The following is a 15,215-nucleotide window of genomic DNA, read 5'->3' on the forward strand; positions in this document are numbered from 1 at the left end:
TAAACATTACCTAAACTAGATCGCCGAACGCTAGCCAGCATTGTGCTTTGGAACGTCTTACAGAATATGGGTAAGAAGAATTTGAGATATACCGGTGCCATTTCCGGGTCGCCTCGCGGTTCACTATCTCCACTCTCAGTGTCGCTTTTCAGATCTGATCGGGTGGCAGCGGTCATCCATTCGCCGGGTGATTGCAAGATCGATGCAACCTCTCGATGGCCTTCGTCCGGTCGCTCGCGAGCCTTGTCCAGTGGAGTTTTACCATCTTCGTCCCGCAGATCTGGGTTGGCACCATGTTTGAGCAGCACTTTAGCAATTCCCGGCCGGCCAAAGCAAGCCGCGTAATGCAGAGAGGAACTTCGCTGGCCTTTGTTCACGTCAGCACCTTTATCACATAAAAATTCTACCATTTCAAGAGTACCGAAAGCCGAAGCCCAATTCAGCAGTGTTTGACCAACGTCGTCCATACAGTTGACGTCGATTCCACCGGATTCGATGGCTTCAATGAGAGCTTCTGTGTCCTTACTTCGTATGCAATCAATTAGTTGTCGATGTGTTCGTTCCGTGCTGGAATCGGCTCTTCGTACCCGCGGAGCCAGTTGGCCACTAGATCCACCGACTCTGCCTAACGCTTGTCGACCTTCGAACAATAGCAACAAGATGAGATCGGCCAACCTCATGCAGTCAAGCACGCATCTTTCATCGCCCTTGAAGGCCCGTTCCATCGCCTCTGGAAGATTGGACCTCAACAGATCGTGAGTGATTGAAGGCGATCCTCGACATAACGTCGATAGCAGTGATATGGTGGTGGCGATAGACTGACTTGATCGACCAGCTTCCGTCACTCCTTGGTTCTTGGGTGCAGAGGATGAAAGCTGAGGTGGTGAGGCGGCAACTGCTTCTTGGCTGTTTGCTTGACCACCGGCTAATGCATTGGAACTTGTCCCTGCAGCTGCTGCTGTTGTTTGGGGTCCAGCTGCATTGCTCAACCGGTTGAGAAGTTCTGTAACTAGTCCATACTCTGCTAGTGGCGCCGGATCAACTCCCTTTCGTGTGAAGCGATCTGCGACGGAGGCGAAGCACTTGAGCGCACCATCTGCCACAAGTGGATCCTCGTGTTGAAGCAGTGTACTAAGGCTTTCTACACAGGTCTGCACATTAGCACCTTGTGGTTCAACCTTGGTACACAACCTCGACACAACGGCCATAGCCGAGTGAAGTGTGTCTCTGTGAATTTGAGATCCATTGTCGCGGATGAAGGAAAGAACACAGTTCAGTCCACCTCCCTCGAACACTGCTCCGGCTTCACGGGTGCATATCAGTTCCAGCACTTTTATACACTGCTCTGCCAGGTCGCGGCTCGTTCGGCTGTCGAGATCTGCAACTACGAGCCGATTGCAGATTGCTTTGATAGCACCATCGATCGCTACGATACGGCGTGTGCACTCTGATGATACATCCAGGTAGTAAGTAATGGCACGGGCCGTCACTTCTAGCACGTTCTCCGGTGCTAGCTCATCCAGAAATATTTTGCATAGGGCTGGAAGGAACGTTCGTGGTGGACAGCTGGAATTGAATCATGTTTCAATATATGGGCGGAAGATGTTAAAAATATATTTATATTTACCTCTCAAAACAACGATCCACGTTATCGGACATGAGAAGCAACATACAGAGCTGCTCCAACGCAATCAGCTGCATGTCCCGTTCGTCTCCCTGGCCCATTGAAAGCCATTCTAATAGTGTCTCTGGATCAACGTCACCCATCTATGGAGGAGAAGGAGAAATAGGAGATAATGAAACACGTTGCCTAAAAACCATGTACATAATTTGTGGGTTAATATAAATCTCACTGAAAGTAGGTCATTATAAGATTAGACTCAATAGAAACAGTGTGCAACATTCACACGGGACGGTTCGATGCGGTGTCTTCCGATGGATTCGGCTGCCCTCGACAACGTCGTGTTCTTGGTTTTCCGTTCTGTATTCTGCCAATGGAAAACATAAAGCGAACACGAGTTTGCTTGGCGTTTATGAAAGTGGATCAGTCGTAACAGCCGCTAGATCCCACGTTGGTACGGTAGAAGAGCAGCAGAAAACATCTGTGTTTGTGTGTATGCACTTCGTGTGAGCTTCGCTTTAATGAGGCTGTGATGTAAATCGGATATCTGCATCACGTAAAAGTCGTCGTCAGTTTAAAGCACGTTCCGCCGTTGCAGTTTTTGAAATAGGTTTTTCATTTTGTCCTCCATACACATATACCCCCCTCCCCCCTCAAACGCCCATCGTGTCATCATTGGGTGAGACTGCTGTGTCTCATCTGGAGGGAAAGATTCAGAATTCATCTTGTTTCGCTTTCGCTTTTCATAGCGCACGGCAGTAATAGTAGCTCGCCAAGCGTGACTGCATTTGAATGTGGTTTGCATTATGTACACTGGGATGAATTATAGGTGATAGACTACGTTCGTGTCCGGAGCTGGCACTTTTACACGTCTTACAGTTGTAGGATACATAGGTAGTTGATTTGAAAAATGTTATGGACTATTTGATCACAAATGAAAAACTGTCTATGTTACTACTAAACATTTACTAAAACATTTTTTTTTAGAATTTTACACCAAACGAAGAATGTAATATTTAAATCGGAGATCACCTCATGAAAACACTGATACTGCTGCTTTCTATTGTTCAAACCCTTTCTGGATTTCTCTTCGTCCTCGTCAAAGTTGAATAACGTAATCTGACTCGATTACAGTTCATTGATAAATAATTCAATACACTAATATAACGGCCAATGTTTCGAAGTAATGTATTTTCACTAGATTTTCATCAGTTCGGATTTTTGCAGGTCTTCCCACGTGTCCTCATTGTCCTTCATTGTTCTCTTCTACCACATAGAACTAATTCCCAGTGGTGGCAATACATTGCATTTAGCCCTATATCTGATTTGATCTACCTGTTCAATCCTTATTCTCAATAGGTTAATAAAAGGCGATTCGATTTCTACTGATAGTAAGACAATAGGACAACGTATCAATATACATCGATATAGTTCATAACAAAAAGGGCCATAAATCATGCGGACAAATAGCCAATGGACTAGATACCAGTAGCCGCATTTGAATATCCCTAAATCTGCTTTGTACCAGCATCCAATAGTCCGTAGCAGAATTTGCTATTCAATTGGGCGATCTCGGATCGATTCTTAGAAGATTTTTTCCATCCCGATTTACAATTTTTTGGATCGATGTTTTGTGCTCGAGATAATCGAGAAAATCGATTTTTTTGCTTTCGATTTTTTCGATTTGTTTTTTAGCATTCATCGTTTTAATCTCACCTAAGGTCACATTTTTCAAACATAATGTCAACATTTGGATTGCTTCTTCTACGATTTACTTCTGTACAAATGCTGACAGAGACATAACTAGCGGCAGCTACTGAGGGGATGAGCTGTAACCGGTTGCGCATAGGATCACTGAACCTGATGTTGACGAATTACAGGCGGAAGGTTGTTTTCTAGATCTGGCACCAAAATCAAGAATCGGATTCGACTAAATGACAGATGTATGGCATGATTGGCTTTTATGGGATCATTGTCAGCTGAGTTCTGGGCGGTTGTTGAATTTGTTATAATACTTTTTCCAAAGAAAAATGTTTCGATATTTGAATAGAAATATGAAGTTTGTATCCGCTGTTCGAAGAAACGACAGCATTCATATAGAATAAGCATAAATTGATAAATCGAAAAAAAGCTTTTAATTCAGCAAAGATCGCCCTACGCCTTTTGGAAAATCGACTTGATAAGATCGATCTCTTTATAAAGATCGCGCAATCCTAGTCCACATCAAAAAGAACCAACTTTCTGTAACCATTTTCGCCAATTGTTCCGATAGCCACCGGTCAGTGTATAAATGATGCTATAAAACGAACGAAAGAACACTCGAAATATATCTGTCGAACCAAATGCATCTCTCGTTATCATTTTCCATCTTGCAAAGTTCTTATTCGTTGTCGCGCATTTAAACCGCTTCTCTCCAACCGTACGCAGTCGGATTGGCGCACTCTAGATGACAAAATTTCATCCAGTTTTTTTTTGGTGTGCCAATTGAGATTTGCGATAAATTTTCACAAATCACTGTTGGGCAATGTATTGTCGATGAGTTTTTGAAAAGACCGTTTGCGAAAAGAACTGTGGAAGAGAAATAACTTTTTGCGAAAATGGATTTTCCGCGGCCAAAACTGGACAAGTTAAAAACGACTTGTGCTAGAAACGGTAAAATAGTTACACGGACCTTTGATGCTACAGCTCACGACGCGAAGTAGCTTTGTGGTTCAGGGACAAGAGTAAAGCTATTCTGTTGGCCTTGTTTGCTGTTACAGAGCCTAACAGAAAACAGTGTAGAGATACTTTTTATTTTTATTAAAAGATACATTCATCTGACATAAGTCTTAATGAACTATACAGAGTAGGATATGCAGATTTGAATCATCCATCTTTCGCTATAAACTCATTCAGCTACCAAAGAGCACACCAACAACAGCATGACATGCCGCACGTTTGAGAAAACTTGCATTGAAGATGCGTTAGATCATGCTAATGAAATCGTAAGAAACAAGCATAATTCAATTGTGAAGAAAAACAGAGAAGACATGAACATTCTCATTGAATTAGTTTGTCTTCTCAGTTCACATTGGCTAAGCTTCCAAGGTCACGGTGAAAGCATAACGTCTGTAAATAGAGGAAACTATAAGGACATGTGTAACTTTTTGGCTACGAAAGACATGTCGGTTTCCGTCTTCATAAATTCCACGGTAGTGTTCTGGAACATCGGAATAAATTCAGAATGAGTTTAGTTTACTGCGGTGTATGAATTGAAGCAAATTTGACACGTTTCGACATGCAACTAAAAGCACCAAACAGCCACGCGAAACTGGAAAGGCAAAGTGTCCCATCGCAAAGCAGGGAAACAAAAGGAAATTGAACGGTGAATGGCGTGGATTTGAATTATTTTCTTGGGGGAAATTTTTTTATGCGATCCCCATCTACCGCACATAAAAAGTTTTTTTCAAAATGTGTACCGAACACGATATTTTAAACCTATTGGTGAAGTTTTTTTTATGCGACTTTTTTGTGCGGTCCCTAACCCCCGCACAAAAAAAGGTTTGCCTGTAATGAAAAAAATTTACTTGTCTGGAAGAAATGTATCTTGGTGACACAAAGTGGGATGGTGATACGATTTCATGCTGGATTTCGATACAATTTTCTTCAATCGCTTCAAATTTCTCATTTACCAACATTCTGTACCATACACTACAACAACCAGAACTCTAATTTTGACAAAGTGAAATTAGGAAATGAACTGCGAGTGTTCTATACGAAGCCAGAACTTGCCGAGAAGAAAATAACGGAGATTATAAAAACACTGATCGGTAGCAATCTTGACGATATTTTTCCGGAAATTGTTTTATTCGCAAAGCTAATACTAACGCTTCCTCCAACCACAGCATCGGTCAAACAAAGTTTTTTAGTTCTTCGTAGACTGAAAACCTACTTATGATCAACGATGGGAGAGCAGCGACTGAAAAAGCTAATGATTTTGGCTATTGAGAACAAATCGCTTCTTGAACTTTAACATCAGGAGCAATTTATTGGAAAACCTTTTTGCGACTGATTGCGATTTAAATTTCATTACCGCATCACCAGAAGAAATTTAATTAAAATGATAATTAGTCTCTGAAAACAAGACTCTAATATTATGTTTAAGAAACATTCTATCACACTCCATTACGCATCTAAATTATGCAATGTAATATTGAATTTATATACAATCTACTACGCACGATTGTGAAAAATAGCTTATAATAAGAATTAGACTCAGAAATGTTTGAAATATGAGAAAACACGAGTTAGTCAATCCACTAAAATTCTTAAATAAAAAAAAACAATATTTGAGCTAGGATTCGGCGATCTTTATACAGGGTGGGCCATTTAAAGTGGAAGGATTTGTTTTTGCAATAGCAAAGTAAAGAAGTGGAATTTTAAATTATTTTTTTTGAAATTCATTTATTTTGGTCCAAGGAGATTTGTTCTAACTACTTTTTGATTATGATATCTCGTAAATGACCGCCTCTGGCCTTGACCGCAAAATGTGCCCTTTTTTCGGCATTTTCCATCACTTTGCCCAATGTTTCGGCCGATATGGCAGCAATTTCTTGTCGGATATTGTCTTTCAGCGCAGCCAGGGTCCATGGTTTACCAGTGTATACCTTGGATTTTAAATATCCCCATAAAAAAAAGTCAGGAGGCGTCAAATCAGGTGATCTCGGTGGCCAGTCATAATCGCCGTTTTTCGATATTAATCTTCCGGGGAACATTTCGCGCAATAATTTGGTCGTGGCAGCCGCTGTATGGCATGTAGCGCCGTCCTGTTGGAACCAGTAATTGTCCAATTCATTTTCACGAACAAATGGCAATAAAAAATCGGTTATCATTGTCCGATAACGCTCCCCATTCACGGTTACCGTTGCTCCATTTTCGTTTTCAAAGAAGTACGGGCCGATGACTTTATCGGCATAAATTCCACACCACACAGTATCTTTTTGGTCGTAAAGAGGTTGCGTTTCGATGAATTAAGGGTTTTCAGTAGCATAAAACCGACAATTTTGTTTATTCACTCCTCCATTCAAGTTGAAATGCGCCTCATCAGACATTATGATTTTTTGCCAAAAGCCACGTTCATTTTTGGCCATTTCGATAGTCCATTTCGCAAAATCAAGTCGACGTGGTAAGTCAGATGGGTTAAGTTGTTGAGCCATTTGAATTTTATACGGAAACATTTTCAAATCAACACGAATTATGCGTCGGAGAGTGGTTCGAGCGATGCCTAACTCTTGCGAACGATGGCGACCTGATGTCGATGGAGTCTCTGCAACACTGGCTCGAACGGCATCAATATTCTCGTCGAAACGTCTTGGTCGTTGTCTGGACAGATGACTGGCATTACCAACACTACCAGACGATATAAATTTGGCATATAATCGACGTATAGTGTTGTCTCCAGGCGATGTTTTAACTTTATTTTTATTTTTCCACGCACGTTTAGTTAACAAAATGAGAAGTTATTTTGAATGTACAGCTGAACAATTTCAGCGCGTTGTTTAGGTGTGTATTGTTCCATGGTTATTGTACTGAAAATGACGCTTCCAACGCCGTATGACATTTGTTAATCTGACATCTCTGTCAAAAGTTATGGGGTTGCCAGATGCTTCCACTTTAAATGGCCCACCCTGTAAAAAGATCGATCTTATTGAATCGATTTTCCAAACGGCGTAGGGATCGATCCACTGATTAAATCGGTACCAAAGAATCGATCTTTGCCGAATTGATTTTCGAAAAATTAAAAGCTTGTTCCGATTTATATGCTTATCCTTTATGAATACTGTCGTTTATTTGAATAAGAAATACAAATTTTATATTTCTATTCAAATATCAAATCATTTTCTCTTGCTCCACAGCAACAGGGTATTCATTTTGTGCCGTCAGGTGGTCGTTTTATTTGATGAATTAATCGAAAAAGTATTATTAGAAATTGAACAACAGCCCAGAACTCAGCTAACAATGATCCCATAAAAGCCAATCGTGCCATACATCTGTCATTTAGTCGAAGCCGACTATCGATTTTGGCGCCAGATCTAGAAAACAACCTTTCACCAGTAATTGATGTCAACATCAGGTTCATTGATCCTATGCGCAGCCTGTTACAGTTCATCCCCTCAGTAGCTGCCGTTAGTTCTGTCTCTGTCAGCATTTGTACTGAAGTAAATCGTAGAAGAAGCAATCCAAATGTTGACATTATGTTTAAAAAAAATATTAGTTGGCCTTTGGTGAGATAAAAAATCGATGTACACTGAAAAACAAATCTACAAAAAGATCGAAAAGATCGAAAGCAAAAAATCGGAAATAGGAATGAAAAAAATCGATCTTCTGAGAATCGATCCGAGATCGCCCAATCCTAATTCGAGCACTAATTAGCCCCTTTTGCAATGTTGAGCAGAAATTACCCAAATTTTGGGTTTCGCTGGTTCACCGTGTAGGTGCACAACTAGTCAATTTACTCACGAGACGCCACTGTTGCAGTGTAATTTTATTCATGTATTTTTACATAGAAATTCAAACAATTTCTTACATTTCATTGTTTGACCTAAATTTTGTAGGTATTATAGTTTTGGAGTTAAAATTTTTTGTAAAAAATGAGAAAAAAACTTTGGCCCTTTCCAAAAAATAGTGTAATTCTTTTTTGGAGACATCAAGTATGCAAGTTGCTCAAATGACCAATGTCTTTATACTCACAACGTTTCATTGCAATCTGAGATTCGTTAATTGAAAATGTGAACATTATATCGAAGTTTCCCTGAATAGGGTTCTCGTGAGCTTATTGCATTTGCTTATTGTTGCCACCACCAGCAGATCGGCAACCCTGCCATGCAGGACGACAATAGTTTAGAGATGCCTCGTCATGCTTAGCAATACTTGTCATGCTGATGAAAACAACAGAATATACAAGAGGATAATCGTAACTTATAATATTCGTTAAGATCATTTTGCCATTTGGTTTGATCCTTTTTTCGCACTGAATTTGTAAGTAAATAAGAAATTAATGAACTGATGATGAAATAATGCATTCAAATAAAATTACAGCTTGAAGCTGTTTGGTACTGCTGTCAGGAATTAGCGCGATTTATTATTCGAAAGAATAAATCTTCAAGAAATTCATCGGTATGAATGATTCCGTGATGACGCCTGAGCAAACCAAGTCGTGTGTAGCTTGTAATCGGCCTGATATGGCTGACAACATGGTATGCTGCGATAAATGTGATGACTGGTGGCATTTCTCTTGTGCCGGGGTAACAGCATCAGTGGAATGCCGTGATTGGATCTGTTCACGATGCCTTTCAATCACAAACCAATCAACTACCGTCGTAGCGTCCTCAACGAGATCAACGTCCTCTGGTCAGAGATTACGCGAGCAACGTTTGGCTGAGCAGCATGAGCTAGAGAGGCAGCAAATGCAACGGGAACACGAACTACAAAAAAAGCACCTGGAACAAAAGCAACAGGTGCAGGCAGGACGAGACGACGAAAACAAGAGTGTTCGTAGTAAGCGTAGTATCGTCAGTTCAACGAGACGCACTAATCGGTGGGTGGAGCAGCATGCAGAGGCTTCCATGGCTGTAAACGAAAATGAAGGTGCAGTGGGTGGTATTGCCATCGAAGCAGTAACCCAGCAGGACGCCCAATCGTCACAGCAACAAGGCAAACTTGTGATGGAACTCCAGGGAAAAATGAATAGGCGCGAGGAGGAATCCCAGAAGCTGATCCAGGATTTACAGGAGCAACTGAAAAAACTCCAGCTTGAATTACAGAAAACACGTAATGAATCAATATCGACGATAGCGAAGGGGGCGATTCCTAAAACTCTTCCGAATACAACAAATGTTTCAAGAGGATGTTCGTTTCAACTGAATGGGGTAAATTGTGAAATATCTCCGGTAGAAACCATAGCACCAGTATCGATGGCACCATCAATCCCTATGGGATCAAGGAATAGCACTCGCTTCATAGAACACGTCGATGGTTCTTTACCTCTTGCACGCGATGATTTGCAAAATGATCGTGAACAGCAGCGTGAACTCGTTTCATTAAAAAAAAGTGGTCAAAATGTCCCCCCTGTCGCAACCGTAAAGCAACCTATTCAACGTGAATCCACCACTTTTGATCAACCGCGAAATAACGTATCTTTAGGACAACGAAACAGTGTTTTTTCTCAAGTATCTACTGGGAACCGAAACCCATTGTTCGAATTTCCCTTACCACAGCAGCAGCAGCAGCGAAGCGTCGCGCACTCAGGGCAGAATTATGTCACTAATGAACCAGTTGCAGAAGAGGTTCCCGTTAGAGTTGGACCAACACAAAATCAACTCGCTGCTAGACAAATTCTTCCACGAGATTTACCAGTTTTCACAGGTGTTCCTGCGGACTGGCCTGTTTTTATTAGCAACTTTAATTACACTACGGAGGCGTGTGGGTATGGTGACGGCGAAAACATGATTCGTCTTCAACGCTGCCTAAAGGGCATTGCTTGGGAGGCCGTACGGAGTCGCTTAATTCTACCCACCTCCGTACCCCAAGTGATTGAGTCACTGCGGATGCGTTTTGGTCGCCCCGAAATTTTGATAGAATCCTTTATCGAGAAAGTGAGAACATCTTCGTCACCGAGAGCCGATAAGCTTGATTCGCTGATTGAGTTTGGAACGATGGTACAGGGGCTCTGTGACCATATAATTGCAGCGAACCTCCCGGAACATTTGGGCAACCCTACGTTACTAAAAGATTTGGTAAGCAAGTTACCTGCTGACTATAAAATGCGGTGGGCCAGTCACCGAAAACAAGTAACTGTCGTCAATTTAGAAACGTTCAGTAAATTCATGGAGGAAATAGTAGAGGATGCATACAGTGTAACATCTTTCCCAACCAGTGATCAACTACACAAAATTGTGAGACAGAAGCAAATTGACCGTAGCTTTGTTCACGCAGATGCCGAAGAAAACTTCCAAGAATGCGACACGAGAAATCGTCCCGTAGAAACGACAGGAATAGAATGTTCAATCTGTCAGAGATATGGACATCGCGCTAGAGAATGCAGAACTTTTCTAGCAATGTCAATTGATGATCGCTGGAAGAAAATACAAAGCCAAGCACTCTGTCGTACCTGTCTTTTTGGGCATGGGCGCAGGGCATGCCGCAGTAAAACACGCTGCGGAGTAGATGGTTGCCAATACCGTCATCATCCGCTATTGCATTCGTCCCCCTCGGTACAGTCATCTCCGAAGCGAGACCAGACAGAAGCCAACCACGTGCATCAGGACAATTTGTCTGAACTTCTCTTTCGGATCGTTCCGGTCACGCTATATGGACGTGCAGGTAGCCTGAATACATTCGCCTTTTTGGATGAAGGCTCATCCCTTACGATGATAGAAAGGAGTTTAGCAGAAGAACTAGGAGTAGAAGGATATATCAAACCACTCTGCTTAAAGTGGACTGGCAATGTAACGAGACAAGAACATAATTCAAAACGTGTTGCTTTCGACATTTCTGGGTTGAGAAAAAATAAGCGGTATCGCATGGTAGATGTTGGCACAATTGAATCTCTAGATTTACCAACGCAGAGTTTTCCCGTGGACACAATGAAGCAACGCTTCCCCCACCTTCAAGGGCTTCCCTTAGTAGGTTATAATAACGCTAAACCGCAGATGTTAATCGGCATCGATAATTTGAAGCTAGCAGTTCCATTGAAAACGCGTGAAGGTGAAAATGGTGGTCCGACAGCCGTGAAAACCCGACTAGGCTGGAACGTATACGGCTGCCGAAAAGAGAAAGATATTCAAGCATACAGCTATCATATTTGTGAATGCGGGGGTGATAAAGCTTTGAACGATAACGTGAAAGCATATTTTGCACTGGATGACGTCGAAAGTAAACAAGCTGTAGACATATCAGAAGAAGATAAGCGGGCTAGGCGTATCATGCAAGAGACCACTCGACGGATTGGAGATCGATATGAGACGGGTTTGTTGTGGAAACATGAAAATGTCGAGTTCCCGGACAGCTACAGTATGGCTTTGAAAAGGTTAGAATGCTTAGAAAAAAGAATGGAGAAAGATCATATCCTACGAGAAAACATTTTACGTCAAATTCGAGAGTATCAGGTGAAGGGTTACGCGCACCGAGCTTCACCTGAGGAGATGACTAACTTTGATCCCCGTAGAATCTGGTTCTTGCCGCTAGGAGCTGTAGTAAACCCGAAGAAGCCCGGGAAGGTCCGATTGATATGGGATGCTTCTTCAAAGGTTGATGGTATCTCCTTAAACACACTACTCCTCAAAGGTCCCGACGAGCTCACTTCGCTGCTGCACGTGTTGTTCCGTTTCCGACAATTTCCTGTGGCAGTGACCGCCGACATCAAGGAAATGTTCCACCAATTAAAAATAAGAGGAATGGATAAATGTGCACAACTTTTTCTATGGCGGGACGATCCTGGCAAACAACCAGACGTCTACATTATGGACGTAGCAGTATTTGGAGCGACATGTTCACCTGCTATGGCCCAATACGTTAAAAACGTGAATGCAAAGAGATTTTCTCAGGATTTCCCGAGAGCCGTGGAAGGGATCATCCAATGCCACTATGTGGACGACTATCTGGATAGTTTTCTAACTATTGAAGAAGCAAAAAAGGTAGCGTCGGAGGTGAAAGCAATCCACAAAAGTGGCGGATTTGAGATTCGAGGATGGGGATCAAACTTTGATGAGATTCCATTTTATCTTGGAGAGCCTAAGGAGACTGTCGTAAAAAACCTTGGGGTAATGAATGGGGAAGAAACAGAACGAGTTCTGGGTATGCAGTGGCTTACGGAGAGAGATGAACTTAAATATTCCACCGAGATGAGAGCGGATATAACGGATCTGATCGCTAGTAGCGCGATACCAACCAAACGGCAGGTACTTAGATGCCTAATGACACTATTTGATCCGCTTGGTTTGGCGGCACCGTATGTTGTACACGGGAAAATCCTGTTGCAGGACATATGGCGTGCAGGATCAGATTGGGACGAGCCAATCGCTGAGTCATCATTCGAGCGTTGGCAAATCTGGACCGCAATGCTCAGGAGTATTAATGGAGTGCGTATCCCTCGTAGCTACTTTAGAAGTATTTCTGGGGAATGCATGCATGATATTCAAATTCACACATTCGTCGACGCGAGTCCGGCTGCTTACGCGTGCGTTTCATATTTGCGCGTCGTGAATTCTGATGGGAAAGCAGAAGTTGCTTTGGTTGCAGCAAAAACGAAAGTTGCGCCTTTAAAACTAATGACAATCCCGAGGCTCGAGTTACAAGCCTGTGTGCAGGGGGCCCGCCTTATGAAGTTCGTCGTAGACGGTCACAACTTTGGGATAACCAAGAGGTTCCTGTGGACAGATTCGACAGTGGCGTTGAGCTGGATCAATTCGGATCCGTGTAGATTTCGACCATTCGTTGCACATCGCGTGAGTGAAATCCAGGAGTATACGCAACAAATGGAGTGGCAATGGGTGCCATCAGATAAGAATCCCGCTGACGAAGCATCAAAATGGGGAGTTGGTCCCTACTTCTGTTCGAATAGTATCTGGTTTAGCGGACCAGAATTCCTTTGTAAACCCGAGGATGAATGGATCGACTGGGAGATACCGCATCATCGAGTGCAACAATGCAAAGACGAACTGCGATCACTATACATACATCAAGAGTTTTTCATTCCGGAACCGATCGTCGATGTCAGCCGATTTTCGTCCTGGAATCGTTTGCATCGTTCCGTTGCTTATGTCTACCGATTTATCGTCAATTCGAAACGCAACCGCAATTATCAAACTGGTGATCTAACACAGAACGAGTTACAGGAGGCTGAAAAAATTTTGATTCGATCGGTACAGTGGGAGTGTTTTGCAGAAGAGATGACAACATTATCTAGAAATCAAAAAGTAGCTGATACTGAACGTCGTGCTCTGGACAAGACCAGCAAAATGTATCAACTTACACCGACTTTGGATGAAGTAGGCATCCTACGAATAGATGGTAGGATAGGAGCGGCTTCTTGCGCTTCAAGAGATCTCAAATTCCCCATCATATTGCCAAAATCACATCACCTAACTAATCTAATCATCGATCGACAGCACCGTATTCTGCTACACGCGAACAATGAGACAGTGGTCAATGAAGTTCGCCAACGTTTCCACGTTCCGAATTTACGAGCCCAGGTGAAGAAAGTAGTTGAAAACTGTCAATACTGTAGGATAAAAAAAGCAGTCCCACGAGTTCCTCAAATGGCAGCTTTACCATTAGCCAGATTATCTCCGTATGTACGCCCTTTCAGTTATGTAGGGGTTGATTACTTTGGGCCTTTATTCGTGAAAGTTGGAAGAAGTAGTGTGAAGCGCTGGGTGGCGCTTTTCACATGTATGACAATTCGTGCTGTCCATGTGGAGATGGTCCACAATTTAACCACTGAGTCCTGTATCCGAAGCGTGCGCCGTTTCGTCTGTCGTCGTGGAGCTCCCCTAGAAATACACAGTGACAATGCTACAAATTTTCAAGGTGCAGAAAGAGTTTTGAGGGAGCAAATCAATGCTGGACTAACTAGAACCTTCACAAGTACAACAACTAAGTGGCGATTCATCCCTCCTAGTGCCCCACACATGGGAGGTGCGTGGGAGCGGATGGTAAGGTCGATAAAAACTGCTATTATCTCGGCGTATAACGATGAACGAATGAATGATGAATCTCTGCATACATTGCTATTGGAAGCGGAATCACTAGTGAATAGTAGGCCCTTGACGTACTTACCTCTGGACTCTGAGGAACAAGAGGCTCTTACTCCTAACCACTTCCTTCTAGGGAGTTCATCTGGTTCAAAAGAGGAATGCAGCGTAACCACAAGCGATAGTGTGATGCTAAAACAATCATGGAATAAGATTCAAGGATGCATGGATCGATTTTGGTCGCGTTGGATCAGAGAGTACTTGCCAGTACTCACAAAACGTACGAAATGGTTTGGTGAGACGAGGAATGCGCAAGTGGATGACCTTGTACTGGTGTTGGATGATACCAGAAAAAACAATTGGAATCGAGGTCGAATATTGGAGGTGATAACCGGAAAAGATGGCACCGTTAGACAAGCAATCGTGCAAACTTCCAGTGGCGTATTTCGGCGACCAGTTTCAAAACTGGCTGTGCTGGAGGTTGCAGGCGTAGATGGAACCACAGCCACCACGGGTTCCACCGGGGGGAGGATGTTGCCACCACCAGCAGATCGGCAACCCTGCCATGCAGGACGACAATAGTTTAGAGATGCCTCGTCATGCTTAGCAATACTTGTCATGCTGATGAAAACAACAGAATATACAAGAGGATAATCGTAACTTATAATATTCGTTAGGATCATTTTGCCATTTGGTTTGATCCTTTTTTCGCACTGAATTTGTAAGTAAATAAGAAATTAATGAACTGATGATGAAATAATGCATTCAAATAAAATTACAGCTTGAAGCTGTTTGGTACTGCTGTCAGGAATTAGCGCGATTTATTATTCGAAAGAATAGCTTATGATGTATTGGATGTGTAC

At 42.5% G+C, this 15,215-nt stretch overlaps 2 protein-coding genes across 8 annotated transcripts in view; one reads left to right on the top strand and one right to left on the bottom strand.

Moving 5' to 3' along the window:
- The window catches only part of LOC129780596 (E3 ubiquitin-protein ligase Ufd4), a 75,564-nt gene that overhangs the window by 20,672 nt on the left and 39,677 nt on the right, over positions 1-15,215 (bottom strand). For all 7 annotated transcript variants that reach the window (XM_055789030.1, XM_055789029.1, XM_055789028.1 and 4 more), the window contains 2 exons: positions 1,628-1,767; positions 11-1,566 (listed from right to left, as the gene is read on the bottom strand). In XM_055789030.1, the coding sequence (XP_055645005.1) occupies positions 11-1,566; positions 1,628-1,767 (1,696 nt within the window). The remainder of the gene's footprint in view (positions 1-10; positions 1,567-1,627; positions 1,768-15,215) is intronic.
- On the top strand, positions 8,794-14,934 carry LOC129773072 (uncharacterized). Its single transcript, XM_055776623.1, has one exon. The coding sequence runs from the start codon at positions 8,794-8,796 to the stop codon at positions 14,932-14,934; it is 6,141 nt and encodes a 2,046-aa protein (XP_055632598.1).

Source organism: Toxorhynchites rutilus, chromosome 3 (assembly GCF_029784135.1).
Source record: "Toxorhynchites rutilus septentrionalis strain SRP chromosome 3, ASM2978413v1, whole genome shotgun sequence".
In the NCBI taxonomy this organism is placed as follows: Eukaryota; Metazoa; Arthropoda; class Insecta; order Diptera; family Culicidae; genus Toxorhynchites; species Toxorhynchites rutilus.